The sequence below is a fragment of the Solanum verrucosum genome, unplaced genomic scaffold (genome assembly GCF_900185275.1).
Source record: "Solanum verrucosum unplaced genomic scaffold, falcon-dt-bn FXZP01000189.1, whole genome shotgun sequence".
NCBI lineage: Eukaryota > Viridiplantae > Streptophyta > Magnoliopsida > Solanales > Solanaceae > Solanum > Solanum verrucosum.
Window position 1 is genome coordinate 53,727 of NW_026020814.1, and position 27,551 is coordinate 81,277.

At 31.8% G+C, this 27,551-nt stretch overlaps 1 protein-coding gene across 2 annotated transcripts; it reads left to right on the forward strand.

Moving 5' to 3' along the window:
* Positions 1 to 22,513: 22,513 nt before the first annotated feature.
* Positions 22,514 to 24,317, forward strand: LOC125813319 (nuclear transcription factor Y subunit C-9-like). Of its 2 annotated transcripts, XM_049492813.1 has the most exons (3): positions 22,514 to 22,618; positions 22,679 to 23,357; positions 24,119 to 24,317. In XM_049492813.1, the coding sequence occupies exons 1-3, from the start codon at positions 22,588 to 22,590 to the stop codon at positions 24,138 to 24,140; spliced, it is 732 nt and encodes a 243-aa protein (XP_049348770.1). In that variant the 5' UTR covers positions 22,514 to 22,587; the 3' UTR covers positions 24,141 to 24,317. The 2 variants fall into 2 exon arrangements, with proteins under 2 accessions (XP_049348770.1, XP_049348769.1); XM_049492812.1 differs by having other exon boundaries at positions 22,514 to 23,357.
* Positions 24,318 to 27,551: the final 3,234 nt, after the last annotated feature.

Sequence of the window (27,551 nt, forward strand, 5' to 3'; positions counted from 1 at the left end):
TAATTCATTAGATATTTTTTATGAATGTCAACTAAGTATCGTAAGTAAATTGCTCCTGGTTGTTCAATCATTTGATAACTAGAGTCATTCTTTGATAAATGATCACTATGAGTCAAACTCAATAGAATTTGATCAATCCTATTTCTGTCGTTAAGGTGGAGAACTGAACAAAGAATTCTCTTTCTTCATCATTAATCGAATCACTGTTAGCAACCTAGGATTCTATTTTTCTCATCAATCCAATCCCCGTTCACATTTTTTCTTTTTCTTATCAATGAATAGATCTCTTTACTTGTATGACTTAGATGTCTCGTATTTCTCAAAAAGTGATTCGATTGATGGGATTTGGTATGAGATTGATGATCACGATGAGATTGATATTCCAATCTTTCTTCTTAGAACGTATTGATTTGACCCCATAAGCGGGACCAAGCATGTTGCCGCTAGAGGCAGAACCTTGTATTTCTTCTAGAGAATCTCCTAATTGTTCCAGAGCAACTAGAAAGAGATTTTTTAACCAGAAAGAATTCGGTTTAGATGTAGGATACCTATCCAGAAGTTTTTGCAACTCAATCATAGATGATGGAATCATCAAAGATTTTACCTTTTCGAACCTTGTATGTAACTCACTAGAGGCCTGGAAAACAAAGATAAGATGTGTACCAACGAGATATCCAACAACAAGAAGAAGGAAAAGAATTGAATAGAGGAACTCCCGAGCATTTGGCGATCTCAGATGTGTCGATATCAATGGTGACTCATTATTTCGATGAATCATTTCTTTGGACAGAAAAATATTATCCAAACACTACTGAAGACACAATTTTTTCTGAAGAATTCGCCATGATATACCTGATCCATGCATAATATCAGAAAAAATGGATACAAATTTTTTACTGCTACTTAGTATTGGCAATAGGTCTGAAAAAGTATCTAAAAATATAAAATTTAGATATTTGTACCTTGTCTAAGTAAGGAACCATGGCATATCTGTTTGGAATAGATTCCATTTTGACAGAGTTGAAAAAGAACTATCTCGTTGAAAGGTTCTATACATTGCCCTTTCTCCCTTTCTCAACGCATTTCTTTAGACAAAGACTCCATTTTTCCACTTTTCAGATGATAAATCTTTCTCAGAACATGGAGTGTGAATCAAACCCATGTTTGCATTGAAATTGAGATATTGATGCAAGTTCTTCCCTTCTGAATCAGATAAATTCATATCTGAAAGAGGTTGACAATAAGTTCTTTCAAAATTGACTATTTTCCCCTCTGTTAGAGGAGTTCCAGAAATGTCTGCGATCGATTAAATAGCTCTACGAACGAATGAATCAGATCGACTTGGAAAATGGAAAGATTTGTACAAGTTATATGTTTCGTCACCACTTTGTGGAAAATCATTAGGTATGAATATGTTAGATATTTGTGACTCGATTGGTGAAATAGTATCTCTCCCCCAAAAAGCATGTTTTTTTTTTACTGACGCACAAAGAAAATATTTTGTTGCGAATGAACAAGATATTGAGAAATTTTCCATACGTAAAATCTCAATCATTGATACGGGCCTTTTCCACAGAAAAGGGGAATCTTGTGTTCCAATAAAAGCAGAAGTGATGTGGATTATTCAAGAATCGAAGTTGATTTGCTTTATAAAAAGAAGATATCAATGAACTTCTATGAAATGGTTTCACGGGATTCAGCCAATTGTCTTGATCGTGGAATCTCATTGAGAAATAGGAATCCGGGTTATCAAAGGATTTCATGCGATTATTTCTAGTATGGAATGAGTCAATCATCCACTTTGGTATCTTATTGAACAAAAATGGTCATATTGTTCCTCCATTGATCAAGAATTTCGATTTTTGGGAAGTATCATGTTCATCCAATAAGAAGGGTTTCAATTTTTTCAAATGAACAATTTGAAGACCTATTGTTTCTAACAACTGATTACAAAGTTGATCATTCGGACCTTTCATTCTCTTTCAATCAAAGAGTTATTTCAAAGATTCCCATGTTTGTAGTTCGAAAGGAAAAGGATCCCAGGAAATTTATTCGAACCTAATTCTTACTAAATTTTCTATTCCAATTAATGGCCTCTTCCTAGGTGATACTGAGGAGGGCCGGACTCTTTTTTTATTTGTTTCTCTCTTTACTGTTCAAAGAAGAAGTGGTTTTGTTAAGTGTATACGCACTTTGTATGAGAAAGAAAGGATATAAACATAGTGGTTGTCTAACGAGATACTATTTAGAATAAGATCGTCAGGTGAGTCACATATTGCGTAGTTACCGCTTTCGAACTTTTGAAATTGGATTTAGACTTTATCGACTTATTTCATATCATGGTTCAGGCATTAAAAATCAGTGAGGTATACTCTTCCTTTTCGATGCCCTTGGAACTACTGTCAATGGTTTACTTCTTGGGAATGTTAAAAAAAAGATTACTACGTGATTTTTTGAATATGCCTATATCATCGCTTTTGTTTCATTGATTTGATTCTCTCAATAGATACCGAGATTCATATTGGAAATCAAAAATATAGTAATTCAAACTATAAGACATAGGAGTAATTCAGATTGATCAGAACAAACAGATATAGCAAATAAATGAAATTGGATGCTACGTCAATCCCATATATGGAATTGATATTCGCATATGTCAAGATAATATTGTAGATTGATATATAGATCCATATCAAATGCAGCCTCTATCTTTATTTTATTTCACGGGGCAGCTTTATAACAAGAATCTAACTAATAAATAGTATGGTAGAAAGAAATAGATGAATCTTTCTACCATACTATCTATCTATTAGAATACTGCCGATTCTAGTCCACTCATTTCATTTAAGACATGAAATTGGAATCCTTTTCATTTTATTTCGTCAAATTTGGCTAAGAACTTATAAGTCAAGTTTCATTCAAATTAGTTAATAATTAATCGTTTTGACTTACTTTTTTTACATAAATGATAAGTAGAAAAGAGGTAGGAACTAGAATAAATAGTGCAGTAGCAATAAATGCAAGAATATTTACTTCCATAATCTCATCGGTTTTTTACTTCGCAATAACTCGGGATTTAATCCCATAGAGATGATAAATGTTTGGCCTGTAAATTCAATGAATGAATATTACCTCTCGATGATCTTGAATCAGATCAATATCATGAATAACAATATCTGAATTATCAAATAAATTCATCGTCGAGAATTGAATAGTATAACATAGGAAATTCTTTTATCCATACCGCCCCAAACTTGGATTGCTGACCTAACCCAAAATTCCTTTATTTATTTATCATTTTTTATTATTTGTTCTTTTATAGATATTCAACATATGCTCCTCTGTGATAACTGAATTCATAACTTATGGTTAACAAACAATACGAGCCGCCAGATACATCGGCAAAGGTTTCATGATTACCCTGTCCCACGCAAATCGTTTACCTGTAACTATTCAATACCCCTACGAAAAATTGATCACATCAGAACGTTTCCAGGGCCGAATACACTTTGAAATTGATAAATGCATTGCTTGTGAAGTATGTGTGCGTGTATGTCCTATAGATTTACCCTTTCAATATGATTGGTTGGCTATTCACTAAACCACAAATCAAGAGGATTATATGTAGTGGGTCAACTAAGGTCTAGGGTTCATCAAGGTTCTTTCAAAGAAAGGTAAGACTCAAAGAGTGTTCAAGAGAGTTTCACACGCTCATGGGTAGGCCACAAAAGAGGTATATGTCAAATTTGGCTCACACTCTTCAAAAGTTGCCTAAGATCATTTCAAGAGCACACCTTACTATATCAATCAGACTAACAGGGCAAATTCTAGGTTTATTCATGAAAGGTTCAAAGTAAGCTCATCACACAAGGCATCGATAATTAAGTCAAACAAGACTACACATTTTCGCTAGTGTGCAACGGTCATTACAAGAGAATCAATTCGATGAATAGCTAACCACAATGAGATGCAAAGATTTCACATATTGTCTATGCAACTTCATTTGGCCTCGTCACAGCCGTACATTCATGTTCATTCGATTGAGAGCACTATTCAAGTCATCGGATTGATTGGAATCAAGGCTTGAATTTGTACAAGAACAACTACTTTCAACACAAGAGGTGGCGAAAATTTTTGAATTTTTTTTTCGATTCTTCAGAAGGGTGTCAAAATTATTTTGCAATTTAAAATGAAAGGGAGCCATAAGCTCAAACATCCACGAAAAGCATATAAAAACACAATTTTAAAGCAGAACAACCCAAATATATACAACACACGAATCAGAAATAGCACACAAAAGGTGAGCCTCACCCCACCACAAATAAAAAAACATTTGTCCTCAAATGCAAATAGCACAGAATCCGAAAGGTAAGATAAAGAAAGACAAAGAAGGGATCCTGTCTAAGCAGTCGCTCCATCTGTCTGGGCGTCAGTGCCCGGAGTGACTTCCAGAAGGACCAGCTCCACTGGATCTAGCAGCAGCTGCTATGGAGGCCTGCACAGCAGCATCTATCATAATTTCTTCAGTCTCAGTTATGTCATCCTCTGCAGTTCCCTCAAACATCTCTTCGTCAGTCTCCTCCTTTGAGTCAAAATTGACTATATGTTTTGCTCTATCCCCATGTCCAGTGGTGGTCTGAGGTATCGCAGGCATGTCTGGAATCTCCATTGTTTCAAAGATCATGGACACATCGGTGGACTTCAGGTGGTTTACATCTTTTCGCAGCTCAGCAATGGCAGCTTTTAAAGCTGTCACCTCATCTGTGGCCCCTTGGTTTTGCTCACAGACTGCTATCCTAGCCGCTAAGGCATTGATGATAGTGCTCAGAGGTGTCACAACATCAGCTAGGGCAATCTGGATCATGCTTGGAACAGAGGCCTCTAGACTAGAAGCCCGACGTTCAGCAGAAAGGGCCAGCTGTCCCATCCGGAGTAGGGAAGCCTATGTGAGTGGAGGTCAGGGAACATCAGCAGCAGTAGTAGGTCTTGGATACCGTGCAACAACAGGAGAACCTGGAGTATCAACTGGATTCTTGAAGGTTAGGATGTTATATGTGAACCTCAGCACTTCTACTGGGAAGTGCTCCATTGGTTCACCATCTCCATCATGTATACTCATGATCCTGTCTCAACACACAAACAAGCTAGACAAAACTAAAATTAAGTAAGTATCACTATAACTAACAATAACAAAATTCAACTTAACTAAAAACTCTCAAGTAACACCACTCCCCGGCAGCGGCGCCATTTTGATGTTTACATAATCAATGACACAACTTCTGATGTAAGTGTCTATGATCGTGCAATAGTATAATAACCCAACCAAGGGTTGGGGTCATGTCCCAAGAGAGTGGTTTTGAGAATTAATAGAAAATAAAAAAATTTCTAACTAGTCGTAGCTAAAGACATTAACGACTAAAAACATTGTAAATTAAAAGGGTTGACACAAAAGTGTCAAATATCAAATCGGGATTTTGTCACAAATATAACAAAAACAGTAAAAATAACAAAGAAATCTATGAATGAAAGGGGATTCTTAGGATGTGACTGCAATATATATTGGTATAAATCGTTGGGTACATGCTTTTGATAGGAAATTTGCAAGATAATAGTGACTAGGCTAAGCTTTAGTTTCCATCTCGGGCAACTTACCCCGTTTCAAATGGGTTCCTCTCGAACACCCATTTGCCACATGAAGGCGAGCTTACGCCTTACCCCACTCACTCTCTCGAGCTTAGTGTTAGGATATGGTACTAAGGCTCATCCTCTCGGGCTGAACCTCATGTCGACCCACTCTTTAGGCCATCAGTCTAGAGGTCTTGGTTTCACGACCTCTCTCGAGTAAGACGAAAACACATGAGTGGTTTTATATTTGCAACTACAAACCCATTAAATTAAATCACAACCGCTAGGTGAAATCACCATTAAAATGCATCTAACCTATCAGCAAGCAAAACCCAACAATAATCTCAACACATATTTGCTAAATCACACCCCAAGAATCGGGGGTTTTTAGCCACACATCAAGAGATAGAAATTTATACCTAAATGAGCTTGCATTAAATGGGTATGAAGATTTAAGTCTTGTTACAGGCCAAGAGTGAAGAATCCGAGAGACCCAAGTCCAAATCCTTAGAGATGAAACCCTCTTCTTCTTCAAGTTTCAAAACCCTCTTAAACTCAAAGAAAAAGTACTAAAATTATATTAATTGTTTCACACTAAAAAATATTGTAATACTAAAATCTGATACTAAGTTATAACTCTCAACGAGTATTTATATTGTTCAAAAATTTGTGTTGCAGTGGGTCATTCGGCGACACTAGTTGGAATCGCCGATCAACTCGGCGATTCTCCCTTTTTCTGGTTCATCGCCTTTTGTGCTTTGCCTTCTGCATGTTTGTGTCCTGGATCATTGGGCAGTATATCCCTTCTTCATGGAACTGTTCGGCGACACTTCGACTGCTCCTTTCATCGCCTTTTTGATCCTCTTCCTTCAGGGCTTCGCATACTGGAACAAAGGGCGGAGTATGTCCCTTCGGCGACTCGCCAAGTGTGTTTGGCAAAGCTCAAGCTTCAGTTTATTTGTTCTTTTCAGACTTTTTGTTTCTTTTTGCACGTAAGTGTCCATGTTTTCACTCAAACTTCAAATACCTGAAACTTAAGAGTTTTCATCAAATATTGAGATAAAATAAGCATTTGAGGACACTATTTATATTAAAATAAAGCCCTAAATGAGTCCAATTTGTGGACTCATCATGGAACCTCCTGCATTTGTATCAACCTAAGCATGATATCTTTGATGTTCAACTTCATCCCTGTCTATTACTAATTCATTTTGCTGTGAGTTTGCCTCCTCCACTGGTGTGCTTTCTTTGTCTGTTGTGTTATGAGTAACCAAGTCATGTAATTCTTTGATAGGAGAACTTTGTTTGATTACCCCTGAATACATGACTACTGCATTAATATCTCTTACCATCCTAACATAGTGCAATTGTTTGCCAGGTGAGCAATCTGTAAGGATATTCATGTTCTCAACATCCTCAGAACTCAAAAGAGGGTCCTCCTCAAACTCCACCATATCTAAAACCACAGCACCATGTCCACCTAAACTGTTTGCATGTAAAATCTGATAGTCCTTGTGAACTACTCAAGTTTTATCTAATACCTCAGTTTTCTGGGAACATGTTTCGTTGTACTCATGTTGTTCCTCACTTACTACCTCCCCATGTATATCTTCATCAAGTAGGTCCCCATTATTATTTGTAACCTGCTCTGTATTTTGTAGGTCAGTATGAAGAACTAGAGCTTTATTTAAATCCTCAAACTCTTGAAAAGGCATCACATTGTTGGCCTTCATCTCCCCTGATTCATCTCCTTCATGCATGATTTCTGCATTTTTGTCCTTGGTGTTTACCATGTTATCTGCTTCACTGCTCTTAATGCCTTGATTACCTGCTGTAATTGTATTTTTGTAGAAGAAATTTGTAATCCATTCTTTGGTATTCATCTTTTCCCCCTCCCTTTTATGTTTTTCTCCATCATCCTACTCCTCATTAAGAGCAATAAATGAATTGTTGGTCGCAATAGCATCCTTCTCTATTTCCATGCCTACAGTAGTAACCTCCATATCTGTGTTTCTGGTGAATCTTCTGTTGGTCGGGTTCTACTGTTTTTTAGTGAACCTTAGTGATTTGATCATTTTTTTATCCTTTCCTCCCATATCTGGATGATGTTCTTGTTTTCTCAATTCAGGGTGGAGAATTCTACATTCTTCCTCATTGTGACGTTGTAATTTACACCTCCTACAATACTTGGGTAGCATGTCATACACTACTTTCACCTTTTCCACCCTTGACGAGGTTTTTTCTTCATTCTCACTCTCCAGTTCCACATATTTAGGCAGATCCCCTAATAATTCAAGTTGAACCTTGACCCTACAACAACTAGGTCTAGTTTTTTTTATAGTAGCCATATCTAATTGAATTGGTTTACCCACTGTTGATGCCAATGAGAAAATAGCTTCTCTCTCAAAAAAGATTAGGGAAAGATATTCATGCCATAGCCTGAGATGTTTCTTCATAAACTCTGAACTTCTTGTCATAAATCAAGGGTCTCATAGGATAGTAAAAACCTGCATTATCAGTGATGTAATAGGAGGGCTTGGACATTATATTCACAAAGTCTTCGAACAGTTCGAATCTCATCAAGACATGCCTATGTCTCAGCAGTCCTATTTGACATGCTTTTTTTATATTACATTGTTTAGGGATAGTTCGTCTCAACTCATCCAGCTCAGGCCATCCATATGAGAACTTTCCTATCACAGCATATTGAAGATTCTCCATAATGTTCATCCGTGTTACTTCTTCCTCCGTCCAAGTAACCCAAGGGATACAATAGTTAAACATAGGTTTCTTGAAAGGTCCTTTTTTTTATTCAAAAGAATTCAAGCTACTAAGTTTTAACAAAGCTGCATATTTTCCTTCCTTAAATCTGATTGTATCATCATTCTGCACTGCAGGCTCGTTAGGCAAATTATTAGGATCCTTATCGCTACAAAAGGGAGTTGTTAGACGGGTTTTATGAGTAAGGTTGGGGAAGTGATCATGAGACGTTAACGAGAGTGACTGACCAGTGGCCGGAATCGCCATTGTTGTTACTGAACAATTTTGGTTAGGGTTTGCATGAGTGAGAAGAGAGCGTTTTGTCAATAGCTCAATATCAAATACCAAAACATGAGGTGAAGGGTTTAAATTATCGACTTGATATATTTATATGAATAAAAAGGGGTTTTTCGGTGCTGAACTGGTAGTTGAGGGATTCATGGAAGTGGTAGTGTGGTAGGTTGTAGTGTGGTAGGTGAGTAATTTATTTTAAAGATTTTATTACAATATTATTTTGCTAAGTGTCTTAATCTTGATATTTGTGGTGCGGAATTCATGGTAAAATGTAATAATATTTATTGTAATATTCTTCCAATAGTTGTTTTAATCTGAGTATTTCATTAACATTATTTATGATATATTCTAGATATAACATATCTTGGGTTATTTGGTACATATATAAATTTTCCTCCATTAATTGTTCTAATAGTTTTATATCTTCCATAGATTTTGTCCAATATCGTAAATATTCGTAGTTCATTTTAATCTGAATTTATTTCTAAATCATGTCATTCTATTCTTTCGAGGTCTAAATCATGTAGGTCTATTTCATACCATTCTTGGTTTAATATATCTTCTGATTCGTTATCATTAAATATTTTTACCCATATTATTCTTCTTAATTCAATTATTTCTATATTTTTAAGTATATATAAATTAAAGTTTCGTAGTTTTTTATTATTTCATCATGCACATATGTAGTCATGTTCTTTATCATGCAGGTTTTTTATTTCAAATTATTTCTTCCTATCATATTCATAATTGATTATATTCATATTAGATCATTATGAACTAGATTATCTGTTTATCATGTTCTCCTGTCACTGCTAGTATCGTACTTTAGCGGATACTTCCTTCTTATCAGCGCCTCAACTTTGTTTACTCCCCTAAACGGCTTCCTCGCATACTGGTTTCAATATTAGGATGGCATAGTATAGAAGTTTTCTCCCTGTTTCCAATGTGCTAATAAACTAGAAATCATGATTCAAATAATTCTAATACATAATAACAAACATAAATTTATTCAATTATACATATGATATTCAGGAATATATGAAATTAGATCCGCATATTTTTTGAACAATATACCTTTGCTTCTTGCTTAGCCATGCTATCTGAAATATCTGATTGGATTTCAGATTTATCCATTAACTTTTAAGTATTTAGTATCTTGAGAGAGTGGTTTTTTATGAAAGCTCTTATTCTGTTAGGCGTTGCCTGCCTTTTCATTTACATATGCCTTCCTTTATATAGAAAGGAAGTTCTTACTTTACCATCCATCATACTACTACACGTACACCTACTACTTAATAATGTGCCTAATATATAATATAATATAGTATATCTACATTATGACACATCTACCTACTTTATGACACAATGACACACTTTATGACTTTTTACATATATAATACACCTATTTTATGACACACTTTCATGACTTTTTACATACTAACACTATTTACTTTTGCCATATGTCTTCTTTTTCTTCATCTTTATCTTCTCATCATCTTCTTATCTTATCTTTTAGGCTTCCGTCTTTATCTCTTATTCCAGCTAGACGTCTGGAATTATATTATCTTCTCCGTTGCATTTCGAACATATGTGGTCAGGATATTTGTGACCAATTAGCTTGCAATATCTGGTTAATATCTATGCCGATATAAATCCTACTTTTAGTGCTCGTGTTGTAGGTCGTTCTTCTGGCTTAAGTAATGATAAAATCCATCTTTGGACTTCATCCATATCTGCTTTCCTTAGCTCCCTTGAATTGGAATAAATCATTAACTAATCTCTTGCATAGTAGCTCCATATAGCGTTACCGTTTAAATAATTATTTGCTAGCTCTTCTATAATGGTTGATATACCAATTATTCTCTTATTGACATAAAAATTGGGTATCTCACTTGTTTGTATCTCTAGTTGTTGTTCAATATCTTTCGGTATTATCATATCTTTTGTTAGTCCTATATTTACCACTTGTATCGGAGATTTTATTTCCTCGTATAATATCTCTGTTTTTGCCGTATAAAATTTTACATAGAATAAATTTCCCTTAGTAACTCTCTTATATGTAATAAATGTTTTATGAAGTTCCGGTATTCCACTTAGTTCCTCTCCGTCATATGTATATATTGTATTTAATAGTCCATAGTTGTAACATGTCCTTACTAAGTTGGCGTTAGTTTTCGGTTGTGCAATCAGTTTATTATAACCTTGTAATTTTTGGGTTAAATAATCCTGGTTGGGTTCTTGGGCTGTAGTAGATCTGGGTTTAAGGTTTAAAAATGTTTGGATTTTATATATGTTTTCTATATAGGTTCGCGTAATATGGTTATATATTCTTTTGTCATGGTGTAGGCTATCCGCATATGTAGAAGTTTGTGGTTCTATGGTTAATGTGTTTTTTGGTGTTAGCCTCGGGATAAATGGTTTTTCAAATAACTAGTTTAAGTTTGAATTCTTATGTTTTTCACTAACTCGTTGGCTTGTACCTGCAGCTGTATTTAAACAAACGTTATGGATTTTTAGATATTTCCCAACGTCACCTTTTAGCTTTGGATTTTTTCTGTCTTCCGATCGACATAGCTCCGCATTTTTATAGTCATGCTGCTGACTTATACTAGCTTTAGACTTCAGATTATCTTCATTAGTCTTTAGCTTTTGTATCTCGTTGTCCATACTATCCACTTTTGTACAAAGTGTAGTAATGGCTTTGAGTATCTTTTCAATTGTATCTTCTTCCTCAGTCTCAGTCTTAGTAGCTTTATCGTGATAGGTAATCTGCAATAACATTCTTATCAGTTTCTATTACTTCAATTGTAAATGTAAAATTTAATATATTTAATATCAATCTCCTTATTTCTTTTGTTGTTACCGAATCTTGTATTTTTCTTGTTAGCCACCATTTTACTTGTGTATTATCTGTTCTTATAATGAATTCGTTATATACAATATATGGTTCAAATGATAATAAACATTTATATACCGAATATAATTTTGTCCTATTTATTTCCCATCTTATTTCTGCATTAGTAAATGTTCCTGAATAATATCTACAATGATGTGCTATTTTTTCTTCTCCATACCTGTATTTTAATACTCCTCCATAACTTTTTTCACTGGCATCTGATTCTACTATATAAGTAAATTTTTTATTTTCATCCGGAAAATATAGTTTAGGTAGGTTCTTACATAATAATTTTACTTTTTGTATTTGTGTTTGGTCCTTTTTATCAAACTAGTATTCTATGCCTTTCTTTAATTTTTGTTGTAATGGTTTTGAATTCTCTGCTAATTTTGGTATGTATTATCTTAATTGATTTACTAGTCCTAAGAATGATTGTAATTTCTTTTTTGTGTCTATTCATTTGAGTTAATTATTTTTGTACTATATGTGTTTGCATATTTATTCCGATTTTATCTATCTGTATTCCTAGGAATTCTATTTGGCTTTTCATTATGTCTGCTTTCTTTTTACTTAAGCTTATGCCCGAATATTCTATGATATGTATGAATTTTTCTAATAATCTTATGTGTTAATATAATAATATATCATCAATATATACTACATAATTTTTTAGTTGTTTAAAATAGTTGTCCATAAAATGTTGATATCTACCTGATGCATTTTTATATCCAAATGGTAGTACATTCCATTCATAAAATCATTGTGGTATTGTAAATGTCGTAAGTTTTTTAGATTCTTCTTCTATATCAATTTCATTTTAACTATAATCATTATTATCTATGACTGTAACTATCCTTTCAAAAGGATTTTTTTTTTTTTTTTTTTTTTTATATTTTTTGCTGTTATTTTATGTTTTGTTGTTAAAACATATAAGTTTTTACATCTAGATGTAAATATTTTACTTCCCGGGGCTAGTACTATTCCTGACATTTTCCAATATAATACTAATGATTTATCTATATTTCTGTCATTTATTGCTACTGAGTAGTTAGCACTTATTATAAATTTAAATTTTTGGTATATGAGGTTACCTTTTACTGCACTTATTATGTTTTTTTTCTATGGGTTGTATGATTCTATCATCCGCTAAGTATATTTCTATGGGTGTATCTATTCCTTCTCTAAAACAGGCTTTTATTAGTATTTCTATTCCTCCTAAATGTACATATTTAATTGGATTATTAGCCTTAGTATCTTGTATTTCTTTATTTATTATTCGTTTGTGTATTATTGATATTTTAGTCTTTCCTTTGGTGTATTTGCATTCTACGATATGTTCTCTTTGGCTTACTACATAATATTCTTCTTTTTGTTGTTTAAACTAGTTTTTATTGTTGGTATTTCGAATATTTTTTCTACGCTTAGGTCTAATTCTTTTCCTTTTATTTGTTCAAATATATTATTATCTAATATTATTTTTTGTTCTGCCGATTCTTCAACTTGATATTTTTCTTTAGTTATAATTTGCATATTTGTTTCAGTCACTGATAACGTATTCATTATCTGATTCTATTACTGGATTATTTTCCATTTCATTTTCCGATAATTCATATATACTGTCATTGCTTTCAAATTCATAATATATGTACTCTATCTGTGTATATTTTTCATCGTCTATTATTATTTATGATATTTGTTTTTTGTTTGGATTTTTAGGTAATTTACAATATCTAGCTATATGTCCTAATTTTTCACAATACATTCCGTTAGTTTTCTTTTTGGTCTTTTGGTTTTGTAGTTTTTTACATAGTATCTTCTTCTTGGTTTTTTATATTTATATTTCGATCTATATTTTTTGTTATATCTCTTTTTATAGTATTTGTCCATACAACCAAATTGGGGTGCCGTTTTGTTTTTGCAACATGCTAAGTTTTTTACTAGTATTTTTTCCATTTTTATTTCTTCTTTATGTTTTTCACATAGTTCTATAAACCATTGTTGTAAGAATTTTATTCTAGCTCCTAAGGTATCTGTTAATCCTGCTTCATTCCAGCTTTTTATTACTTTTGAATTAAAAGGTTCCGGTAATTTTGTAAAATATAATTTTCTTATTTCTTTACTTTGTCTATGGTATATGTTCCTTTATAATTGTATTTTCTAAATGCACATGTATATTCATCTATCTAACACATGTTACATATTGCTAATTTTGTCATTAGATTCTGGTTTATGATTTTTTCTTTATTTTGTTCTTCTACTTTTGTTGTCATACTACTAAATTCATTTCTTATAGCTATTTCGTATTTATATAATATTTTCATAGTCGTAGTAGCTATTCCACCATCAAATTTTTTATTACTTCTTAGAGTTTGTAAACTTCCATCTAATAAATTTTGTAGCCATAATTTTACTGTTACTATAAGTGTTCTTTCTATATATCCTGGTGTTTCTGTTATTACTGTTTTGTTATCTATTAATTGTTTTGATATATATCCCATCCATAATTGGATTGTTTTATTTATATCTGCTACACAGTCTAAATCTAAAAAATTATGTTGTTCAGTTATTGGTTTAGACATCCATTTTTTATTTAATCTTTTATCCCATATAGTTTTTTCTCTATCATATTGTCCATAGTTTTCATAATAATATTTTGGATTTAAATTTTTGGGTTTTTTTACTCCTGATGTGCTAGGTTTTTCATCCATGTCTACGTCTTCTGTATTTACTTCTAAATTCTTTGTACTATCTATGTTTGCTAAAAGTTCTGGTATTATCATATCTTTGAGGTACTCATTTTTGATGAAATTTGTGTTAGTTCACAGTTGATTCTTTTTTATGTTTGCTAAGATGGGAAAACCAAGAAGAAGATACTATGTAAAAAACTACAAAACCAAAAGACCATATAGACCAAAAAGAAAACTAACGGAATGTACTTGCTATAATTGTGAAAAATTAGGACATATAGCTAGAGATTGTAAATTACCTAAAAATCCAAAAGAAAAAACAAATATAAGAAATAATAATAGACGATGAAAAATATACGTAAATAGAGTACGTAGATTATGAATTAGAAAGTGAAGATAGTATATATGAATTATCAGAAAACGAAGAAAATAATCCAATAATAGAATCAGATAATGAATACAATATCAATGACTGAAATAGATATACAAATAATAACTAAAGAAATATATCAAGATGAAGAATCGGCAGAACAAAAAATAATATTTGATAATAATATATTTGAACAAATAAAAGGAAAAGAATTAGACCTAACCGTAGAAAAAATATTCGAAATACCAACAATAAGAAATTGGTTTAAACGACAAAAAGATGAATATTATGTAGTAAGTCAAAGAAAACATATCATAGATTGCAAATACACCAAAGGAAAGACTAAAATACCAATAATAAACAAACGAATAATAAATAAAGAAATACAAGATATTAAAGCTAAAAATCCAATTAAATATGTACATTTATAAGGAACAGAAATACTAATAAAAGCATGTTTTAGAGAAGGAATAGATACACCCATAGAAATATACTTAGCGGATGATAGAATTATGTGCAGTAAAAGGTAACCTCATATACCAAAAATTTAAATTTATAATAAGTGTTAACTACTCAGTAGCAATAAATAACAAAAACATAGATGATTCGCTAGTATTATATTGGAAAATGTCAGGGATAGAACTAGCCCCAGGAAGTAAAATATTTACAGCTAGATGTAAAAACTTATATGTTTTAACAACAAAACATAAAATAACAGCAAAAAATAAAATAAAAAAATAAAAATAGAAAATCATTTTGAAAGGATAGTTACAGTCATAGATAATAATGATTATAGTTATAATGATATTGATATAGAAGAAGATTTAGAAATAGTAAAAGAAAGACTAAGTACATCAAAAGGAATAAACAATGAAATATCCCAAATATCATCAAAAATGAGTACCTCAAGAATAATAGATAAAACCCCACAAAAATCAATGGAAGAAGAAATAAAACCACATCATTACTACATAACGGGAATAATGGAACAACGAAAATATAATATTAATAAATACAAGACTAGAAGAAAACTATATTACAAGAGAATTAGTGATGGAAGATGAAATAATAACTACTGAACAATTATGCCCCGAACTATCAAAGGAAATAATCATTGGAGGCATAGCAATAGTAATAAAATTTAAAATATATCAAAGAGATGAAAATATCACTTTAGGATAAAATGGCTAGAACAAGTAAAACCATATAATCTAGAAGACAAACAGTTAATAATAAATTATGAAAATAAAAGAGTAATAATAAAAAGGACTTTAGTATGATAAAAATATGAAAATATATATACTTGCAAAGATAATAATAGAGGGATATTACAACAGATATTATACATCAATGATAGATACGGGAGTAGAAGCTAATATATGTAAATACAATTGTTTACCAGAAGATAAGTGGGAAAAATTAAAAACACCAATAGTAGTAACAGGATTTAATAATGAAGGAAGCATGATCACATATAAGGCAAAAAATATAAAAATACAAATATAAGATAAGATATTAACTATAGAAGAAATATATAACTTTGAATTAACCACAAAACATATGCTATTAGGAATGCCATTTTTAGAAAAATTATACCCACATATAATAACGAAAACACACTAGTGATTCACAACACCGTGTAAACAAAAAATAGGAGCAAAATAGTAAATAACAAAAAGCGAAAAACGACAAAATGGATAAAAGGAAGTGAAAAAATTACACAAAAATTAGAAAATATAAAATAAGAAGACCCTAAGATAGAATTAATTATATTCTCTATAGATAAAGTAAAAATAATCCAATAAGTTAGAATTATTATATAGTGAAGATCCTTTACAAGGATGGGAAAAACATAAAACAAAAATAAAAATTGAGCTAATTGATAATAATAGTATAATAACCCAACAACCATTAAAATATAATTTTAATGATTTAATAGAATTTAAAATACATATAAATGAATTACTAGAAAAAGGATATATACAAGAAAGCAACAGCAAGCACACAAGCCCGACATTTATCGTAAATAAACATAGTAAACAAAAAAGAGGAAAAAGCAGAATGGTTATTGATTATAGAAATTTAAATGCAAAAAATAAAACATATAATTATTTGATACCAAATAAAATACTAAAGATAAGACAAATACAAGGATATAATTATTTTAGCAAATTTGATTGTAAATCAGGATTTTATCACTTAAAACTAGAAGGAGAATCTAAAAAACTAACAACATTCACTGTACCACAAGGATTCTATGAATGAAATGTATTACCATTTGGATATAAAAATGCACCAGGTAGATATCAACACTTTATGGATAACTACTTTAAACAATTAGAAAATTGTGTAGTATATATTGATGATATATTACTATATTCTTAAACCCAAGATGAACACATAAGATTATTAGAAAAATTCATACATATTATAGAATATTCATACATTAGTCTAAGTAAAAAGAAAGCAAACATAATGAAAAATCAAATAGAATTCCTAGGAATACATATAGATAAAAATGGAATAAAAATGCAAACACATATAGCACAAAAAATAATTAACTCAAATGAACAACTAGACAGAAAAAAGAAATTACAATCATTCTTAGGACTAGTAAATCAAGTAAGAAAATATATACCAATATTAGCAGAGAATTTAAAACCATTACAACAAAAATTAAAGAAAGATATAGAATACCAGTTTGATAAAAAGGACCAAACATAAATACAAAAAGTAAAATTATTATGTGAGAACCTACCTAAACTATATTTTCCGGATGAAAATAAAAAATTTACTTATATAGTAGAATTAGATGTCAGTGAAAAAAGTTATGGAGGAGTATTAACATACAGGTATGGAGAAGAAAAAATAGAACATCATTGTACATATTATTCAGGAACATTTACTAATGCAGAAATAAGATGGGAAATAAATAGGAAAGAATTATATTCGGTATATAAATATTTATTACCATTTGAACTGTATATTGTATATAACAAATTTATTATAAGAACAGATAATACACAAGTAAAATGGTGGCTAACAAGAAAAATACAAGATTCGGTAACAACAAAAGAAATAAGGAGATTGATATTAAATATATTAAATTTTACATTTACAATTGAAGTAATAAAAACTGATAAGAATGTTATTGTAGATTACCTATCACGACAAAACTACTAAGACTGAGACTGAGGAAGAAGATACAATTGAAAGGATACTCAAAGTCATTACTACACTTTGTACAAAAGTGGATAGTATGGACAACGAGATACAAAAGCTAAAGACTAATGAAGATAATCTGAAGTCTAAAGCTAGTATAAGTCAACAACATGACTATAAAAATGCGGAGCTATGTCAATCGGAAGACAGAAAAAATCCAGAGCTAAAAGGTGACGTTGGTAAACACCTAAAAACTCATAACATTTGTTTAAATACAGTTGCAGGTACAAGCCAACGAGTTAGTGAAAAACATAAGAATTCAAACTTAAACCAGTTATTCGAAAAATCATTTACCCCGAGGCTAACACCTAAAAACACATTAATTATAGAACCACAAACTTCTACATATGCGGATAGCCTACACCATGACAAAAGAACATATAGCCATATTACGCGAACCTATATAGAAAATATATACAAAATCCAAACATTTTTAAACCTTAAACCCAGATCTACTACAACCCAAGAACCCAACCAGGATTATTTAACTCAATAATTACAAGGTTATAATAAACTGATTGCACATTTGAAAACTAACGCCAACCTAGTAAGGACATGTTACAACTATGGACTATTAAATACAGTATATACATATGACGGAGAGGAACTAAGTGGAATATCGGAACTACATAAAGCATTTATTACATATAACAGAGTTACTAAGGAAAATTTATTCTATGTAAAATTTTATACGGCAACAACAGAGATATTATACGAGGAAATAAAACCTCCAACACAAGTGGTAAAGATAGGACTAACAAAATATATGATAATACCGGAAGATATCGAACAACAACCAGAGATACAAAAAAGCGAGATACCCAGTTTTTATGTCAATAAGAGAATAATTGGTATATCAACCATTATACAAGAGCTAGTAAATAATTATTTAAACGGAAACACTATATGGAGCTACTATGCAAGAGATCACTTAATGATTTATTCCAATTCAAGGGAGCTAAGGAAATTAGATATGGATGAAGTCCATAGATGAATTTATCATTACTTAAGACAGAAGAACGCCCTACAACACGAGCACTAAAAATAGGATTTATTTCGGCAGAGTTATTAACCAGATATTACAAGCTAATTGGTCACAAATATCCTGACCACATATGTTCGAAATGCAACGGAGAAGATAATATAATTACAGACGTCCAGCTGGAATAAGAGATAAAGATGGAAGCCTAAAAGATAAGATAAGAAGATTATGAGAAGATAAAGATGAAGAAAAAGAAAGCATATGGCAAAAGTAAATAGTGTTAATATGTAAAAAGTCATGAAAGTGTGTCATAAAGTAGGTGTATTATATATGTTAAAAGTCATAAAGTGTGTCATTGTGTCATAAAGTAGGCAGATGTGTCATAATGTAGATATAATATATTATATTATATATTAGGCACATTATTAAATAGTAGGTGTACGTGTAGTATTAAGAAGGATTGTAAAGTAAGAACTTCATTTCTATATAAAGAAAGGTGTATGCAAATGAAAAGGCAGGCAATGCCTAATATATAAAACTCTCTCAACTAAAAACTAATATTTTAAAAGATAATGGAGCAACAATCTGAAATCAAATCAGATATTTCAGATAGCATGAATAAGCAAGAGGCAAAGGTATATTGTTTAAAAAATATGTGGAACTAATTTCATATATTCCTGAATATCATATATATGATTGAATAAATTTATGTTAGTTATTATGTATTAGAATTATTTGAATCATGATTTCTAGTTTATTAGCACACTGGAAACATGGAGAAAACTTCTATACTATGCCATCCTAATGTTGAAACCGGTAGGCAAGGAAGCCGTTTAGGGGAGTAAACAAAGTTGAGGCGCTGATAAGAAAGAAGTATCCACTAAAGTACGATGCTAGTAGTGATAGGAGAACATAATAAATAGATAATCTAGTTCATAATGATCTAATATGAATTTAATCAATTATGAATATGATAGGAAGGAATAATTTAAAATAAAAAATCTGCATAACAACGAACATGACCACATACATGCATAATGAAATGATAAAACATTACGAAACTTTAATCCTATATATACTTAAAAATATAGAAATAATTGAATTAAGAAGAATAATATGGGAAAAAATAATTGAAGATAACGAATCAGAAGATAAATTGAACCAAGAATGGTATGAAATAGACCTACATGATTTAGACCTTGAGAGAATAGAATGGTATGATTTAGAAATAAATTCAGATTAAAATGAACTACGAATATTTACAATATTGATAGAATCTATGGAAGATATAAAACTATTAGAACAATTAATGGAGGAAAATTTATATATGTACCAAAGAACCCAAGATATGTTATATCTAGAATATATCATAAATAATATTAATGAAATATTCAGATTAAAATAACTATCAGAAGAATATTACAATAAATATTATTATATTTTACCATGAATTTTGCCCCTAATATTAAAGAAATATCAAGATTAAGACACTTAGCAAAAGAATATTATAATAAAATCTTTAAAATAAATTATTCACCTACTACACTACCACCTTCCACACTACCACTTCCATGAATTCCTCAACTACCAATTTCGCATCGAAAAATGGTATCAGAGTCTGAAAAAGGCTATGTGTTGAGAATGATGATGCAAATTTCCTTAATGTAACCTTTATTGATTGATTGATGAAATGCCTGAAAGCATGAATGTGGACTTGAATTATGCAAATTGTTGTCTCTTCTATGTGATGTAATATTGCTTGTGTGCTTTGATCGTTGAACACCGCAATGGGACATATGATGAGTTATTATTCCGAGGTCTTTGCCAGCAAGTGTTATTATGTCTAGGTCTTTGCTGGCAAGTGTTATTATGCTGAGGTCTTTGTCGGCAAGTGTTATTATGCCAAGGTCTTTGCCGACGAGTGTTATCATGCCGACGTCTTTATCGGCTAGTACTGATCATTGTGGCTTGATACACTACTTGACGCTTATGCGTGACTTACTTGTGAATTCGAATTGACGTGCTTGGTATGTGTGACTTATTTGACTTGTTCGATTGTTGATTTGAAAAGCTTGAACTGTGAGTATTGGGCATGTGAGTAGTGTATTCTAGAATTGTTAGGTTGGGCTGATTTCTGTGCAAGTTGTAGTTTGAGGAGGTTCGGTTGGAGTGCAAGGGGTATTCAATTTCTAGCTAGTTGCTATGTTTAGCAGGTTCCTTGTTTGGTGTCGTGATGTTAGTACTCACCCTTGCTTCTACTCTGTGTAGGTTCCTAGCTCGGACCCGCGTGATCTCTTTCTTCTTCTATTAAACTCGAGGCTCGTCAATGAGTTGAAGAGGTAGCTGCTTGTCATTCGGTGGACCCTCTTTTTCCTTTCCTTACACTTTGTTCTATTTGAGAAACAAGCTTGAGACTTGTATTTATTTCTTAATTCTGCACTTATGTATGTCGTGGTTGTACACATGACAACTATATTTTGGGGGTTTTTAATAGGGAATAAATTTTCCGCTTTATCTTGTTCTTTTGTTTTTTTACTATTTTCCATTTTTCTTTCATTTTCGTTTGGTTGAGGCTAACTTGTCTTGGTGGGAAATGACAAGTGTCATCACGTCCATTTTTGGGACATGATACTTTGACTTTCCTCTTGTTTCCTCCTTCAACAATTTAATGCCACTTTCCTTGGCATTGTTGATAACTTGTTGTTGTGCAATTGGGTCCTTTTTTTTTCTTGGATCTCAATTCTTCAATAAATTTTTCCTCTAGAATTTATCTAGATTTTGCAATAGACCCTGCATTGACTCTAACATCTTAAAAAACCACTTTGGCTTCTCTGATTTTCGGCTTTGTTGTATATTCTACTCAACCCTCTCAATTTGGATCCTCTAAAGAAAACAACATACCTAAATTATATCAAAATTACACATTTCTATGATAATTTTATAGAAAATTGGTTTAAGTACAGACTTTAGAATTTTAAATGTATGTAAATTATTGAGGTTCAAATTCACTGGTGTAAGCTATTTCTATTTGCTGATTTTGTTTCTTTCTAGGGGTTCATTTGAAAAACACTATAACACTGCAGTACTACACTTTATTTCTTGTTTAGGGAATTCAAAATTAATATATCTACATAAATATAGAAAATTTAACTTATATATACAATGTAATTTTTTGCCGAACCCCCTCCCGCCCCCCTAGATCTGCCCCTGGTTTTGTCCCAACTTTCAAATTTGTCATAGGTGAAATGTTAGGCTTCTTTCTTTCTGTTATCTGGTTGAGGTTTCTTTCCATATATACATTGTGAATTTAATGTTATTTTGCTCTATCTTCCTTCATTTTTACGTGTTAGTATGAGACTGATTCAGTAGAAATAGGTTGAAGAAGTTGAGATTCCATCTTTCTTTACATTGAGCTCTTTTTATAAAGCTATCAATTCTATAAATAAAGCTGGCAGTCAATTAGAGTTCTATTTTTTGTATTTGATTCCTTACGCATTGATCTAATATTTTTTTCATAGGTAGGTGGTCATTTATGTAACCTAATTTGTTATAAGAAGTTAATCCTTTCGACTGCTAATTTAAGATTATTACCCTTTTGAATATACATTTCTGTCAGAAGTTTAGTCTAATTGAGAGATGACTTTGGGCTTGACATTTCATTTTTTGTGTTCTTTTTCGTCTGTGTTACTTCTTTGTAAATTTTGACAGAGCATAAAGTATTAGAGTTCCCCAAGAAGCATACTTGCTCGAAATGGATCAGCAAGGAAATGGACAACCACCAGGTGTTACTACCTCTACTCCAATGCTATATGGTGCTCCATACCATGCTAACCAAGTGGCAGGGCCCTCTCCTCCCATGTCAGCTGGTGCACAAATAGTTGGTCTTCCTGCATCGTCAGGTCAGATGACACAACATCAGCTTGCTTATCAGCACATCCACCAACAGCAGCAACAACTATTGCAGCAACAACTACAAAGTTTCTGGGGAAATCAATATCAAGAAATTGAGCACATTAATGATTTCAAGAATCATAGCCTGCCATTAGCAAGGATCAAGAAAATCATGAAGGTAGATGAAGATGTTAGAATGATATCAGCAGAAGCACCGGCTGTATCTGCTCGGGCTTGTGAGATGTTTATCCTTGAGTTGACACTCCGTGCATGGAACCACACTGAAGAGAATAAAAGGAGGACACTCCAGAAAAATGACATTGCAGCAGCGATAACAAGGACAGACATATTTGATTTCTTGGTTGACATTGTACCAAGAGAGGACTTGAAAGATGAAGTGCTTGCATCATCAATTCCTAGAGGAACCTCCCTGTTGGAGGCCCTCGGCACAATTATTATATGCCTATGCAATCTGCTCCACAAATTGGAGCTTCAGGGGTGTATATGGGGAAGCCTGCTGATCAAGCTCTTTATGGCCAGCATCCCCGTCCTTATATGGCTCAGCCAGTCTGGCCCCAGCAATAGCAACCTCCATCAGATTCTTAAGCATCTGGGGCATCAGATTAATGTGTAAGCAGTCTAATATTTTGCAACTGAGGTTACTCTTTCAGTTTTTCTAATTCACTATGTTTTGTTCCGCCTTCACTTTCCGTGCGTCTGTGTTCTATTGGTTTATTTTTCTAAAACTGGGCTTCCCTTCAATCATCTATGAAAGGTCCAGTTATTAGATGCATTTATCTTTCTGGTTCTGTGATATAATTATATTCTGGCACATCTCTGTTTAAATCCATTTTACAAGGATGGATTGGGGGGAAGCTTCCAGTAATACAATTGTTATTTGCAGTATGGGAAGATGGCCTTCATCAACCTCTTCCATGGTTCCATGGGGGCTTCAAGTTTTCTTTATTATGTGAAAGGTAGATTCAGGGGAAATATTTACTTGCACTTGGTGTTTACACCAAACAGTATCAACTTGCCACAGTTAAGTGTTTTAATAAACCCGCACTGGTGTTTATACCAAACAACATCTAACATACCATAGTTAGGTGTCTTAATCAAGTTACAATATGTACTAATTGTAACTAATAAAAGAGAGATGTTTATGTGCGAACACATGTCATGCATATATTGGGTGCAGACATGCAGTGCAGGTAAGTTTTACCATAGGTCCAGTGTGAAATTTTATCTCATCAAATGTTAATGTGGCAAGGATTTTGGAACATTATATGTTAGCTGGCTTATTTTGTTTATGATAATATTTGTCATCATTATTATTTCTCATCAGAAGCTCTCTTAGCTAACCTATATTTTTATCGTGATATTTGTTACAGTGGACACCAGATGGTAGTCTAAGATGCAAGTACTGGACGATACACTACCAGGATAGCAGATTGCATATTTGAATTCACAATAGGGACATATAGAGAACTAGTTCTTCGGTGTTTCCTACAGTAGCTTAATCATCATATGATGAGCTCAATGTATTGGTAACAAAATGACCCCCTTCTTATTTTTGTGTGTTTCCAGATATGTAGCGGTGTTGAATGTTTTTCTTATATTTTATGGTGGTGAGCTCTTATGGATTGAAAGTAAACCTAAGTCAAGTTTGCTTATGTGAATCTCCTTCCACCTCCCATCTCAACTTATCTCTTCCAGATGTCATCTGCTTTGTTTTAAATTACTGTCATGATTCATGTTGCTTGATTCTGCCATCTGAATGCCGTCATGGCTAGGGAAAGACAACATCGGGGGATGGGTGAATGGTTGTGTTTTAGACTGAAACCATCTTGATTATTTATAATGTTAAACATGCGGGTTATTAATGGTGATATAAATAACATATCAATCGACCTTTGGAGTCTTACCACACCCAAAGAAATATTCCTCAGAGTGTTTCTAGTTCTACACAAAGAGTCTCAAAGAAGAAGTTGTCGAAGCCACAAAGAACTTGTTACTATCAAGTTTTATCAATTCAATTCTTTAGTTTGTAATAATTAGCTTCTTGGCATGGTTCTAAGACATGATATTGCTTACTTTATTTCAGATTGTAGTATGTGTTGTCTTGTTTATTGTAATGGACTTCATTGACTAGGATAGGATTGTGAAGATTAATAGGATAAAGAAAAACACTGTTTGGAACAGTTTGTGTAAGTGTTGCATGGACGGTTGTAAACCTATTTTGGAGTTGGACTCTGAGTTTAGTGGAAGATGCAAGGTGGGTCGTGGTTTTGACTCTATAAATATACCAAGGAGTTTTCCACATGAAATTTTTATGTTGATTTATTTTTCACAATTTTCTTTTACATAGTATTGACACCCAATTTTTACTTTTCTTCTATATTTGGAATATTATTTCCTTAGAGGAAAAGTCTGGACGCTCTATAAATTAAACCCATCTTCTCATACAAAGAATACAAAAAAAATCACAATTTAGACGTTTAAGAATTTTATTCATGGGGAGAATTCTCTCTACAGTTTTTATGATTTTTATTAGTATTATAATATGTAGGTTGTTTGGACAAATCATAATAATATCATTTTAGTATATATATATATATATATTTTCATTTAATTTATCACCATCATAATTTGTAATTGTAAACGCCTTGATTCTTCCGAACGAAACAAGCCCTCTACAATTTACTCTAATTAATTTTTGAGCTACTTCAACTCAAACAATTTGAAATAGTTATTTTATAAAATTAAAAAAATACCTAAAATCAATTTCAAGATAATTTTGTCATATTCTAGTGCATATATATTTCTATAAACATATAATATATATAAATTTATATAGTTTCCACTTATTATTCATATTTGGAAATTAGTTTGTCAAAAATAGTGTTTAGATTAAGTACGCAAAACATTAGTTACTTTGATATAATTAGTGTTTTTCTTTTGAAATAATCAGTGTATGTCTTAACAATTATTTTACATTGTTCATGTTAAACAACTCAATAATTAAATAATATCGAGTTGTCTCATTTGATTTTGGACAAATTCAATCCCAAATTAATTAAAGGGAAAGGGAAAATGGTCTGATATATCCCTCAACTTTGTCATTTAGAGCTGATATACCTCTCATTATAAAAATGGCTCATATATACCCCTACTGTTATACAAATGGCTCACATATACCCTTTTCCTCTAATGGAAGTGAAAATTTAATTTTAGTTTAATTTTTTTAATTATTTTTTAAAAATATAATCCCATATGGATATATTTAATTATCCTCCTCAAACATATATTATTTTTTTAACCTTTTTTTGTTTCAATAATTAATTTAGATTTATTATTTTGATGGTCAAATTTATTTAAGTTCTGCTAATATTCTTGTAAAATTTATTATAGATGACCCAATTTTTTCTTCAAATACAAAAATTAAATTACAATATATCCAAAAAAAATAGTTTTAAATTATAATATAGCCACAAAAAATAGCTTTAATTTTTTTTTGTTTTATGAAAGAAACAATAAAATAAGAATAAAAAACTCAAATAATGATAATCAAAAAGTCAAAAAATAATTTATGTCCGAAAAAATTTAAAATATACCTTAAAATTTGCTAGAAAAATCATATATACCCCTAAATTATTTTTAAAAAAATAAAAGTCAAAAATATAAACTTAAAACTAATTTTTTTCACTTATGTTAAAAGAAGGATATATGTGAGCTCATTTTGTAACGGTAGGGGTATATGTGAGCCGTTTGTATAACGGTAAGGGTATATATGAGCCACTTTCATAACGAGGGCATATCAGCTCCAAATGGCAAAGTTGAGGGGTATATCAGGCCATTTTCCCTTAATTAAATTTGACCATATTCTGAATTCAACGGACTAAAATTATAATTCAATTGGCTAGCTCCTAATATCAATTTTAACTGTAACACCCCGTATTACGCATAATCTATTTCTATTCATATGATACTTGACAAGCCTTATCGTATAGGTGAGGGATTATGTTTCTTATATGATTAGTGTTGGTTTAAACTAGCTTAGAAGGTGATGCGATGCCCTGCATGTTTCAGCATGCATACTCCAAGTTAACCCTGACGTAAGTATTTAAACTCGAGATAGTAAGGTGATAACTGAGTTTAAAGTTCAAATTTAAGTGCTAAGCTAAGATAAAATGAATTTATATTTAGAGAATGGATTAAAATAAGTGAGTTTCTTGGTTGACTTAACAAAGCTAGTAGGTGACAAGTAGGTGCATCACCTACTTAGAATTATTGATTAGCTTAAATGACCAAGTAGGTGCATCACCTACTAAGATTCTTTTGAACATATTGGGTCAAGTACACTACCACCTACTTGCACTAATTCTGGCCCAACTTGAGTAGAAGAATAAGGGATAAAATGGACAGCCAAGGCCCAATAACCTTAAGACCAAAAAGACCCATGTGAAAAGTCCAAGTAGGTGGATCACCTACTTGATAAATTATGGCCCAAACTGAAGGATAAAGTAGGCCAAAGGAGGTCCCTTTAAAAGGGATTGATATCAACTATTTTCAACCATTTAAACTTTGTAAAACAATATGATTTTTAAAGTTTTATCTCTTCTCTCTCTTGGCTTCATATAGCACCCATAAAATTCCTTCTAGGGTTCTTGAAGAAACCTTCATATTTTCAAACCAAGGTAAGAAAAACACTTATGGATTTAGCTTAATCCACCCATAGAAGACTAAGAAAACTTGTTATTCATGCTTAATTATAAGTACAAGACAGAAGTTCCCACAAGCTACTCCTCATTTTTCTTCTTGGTT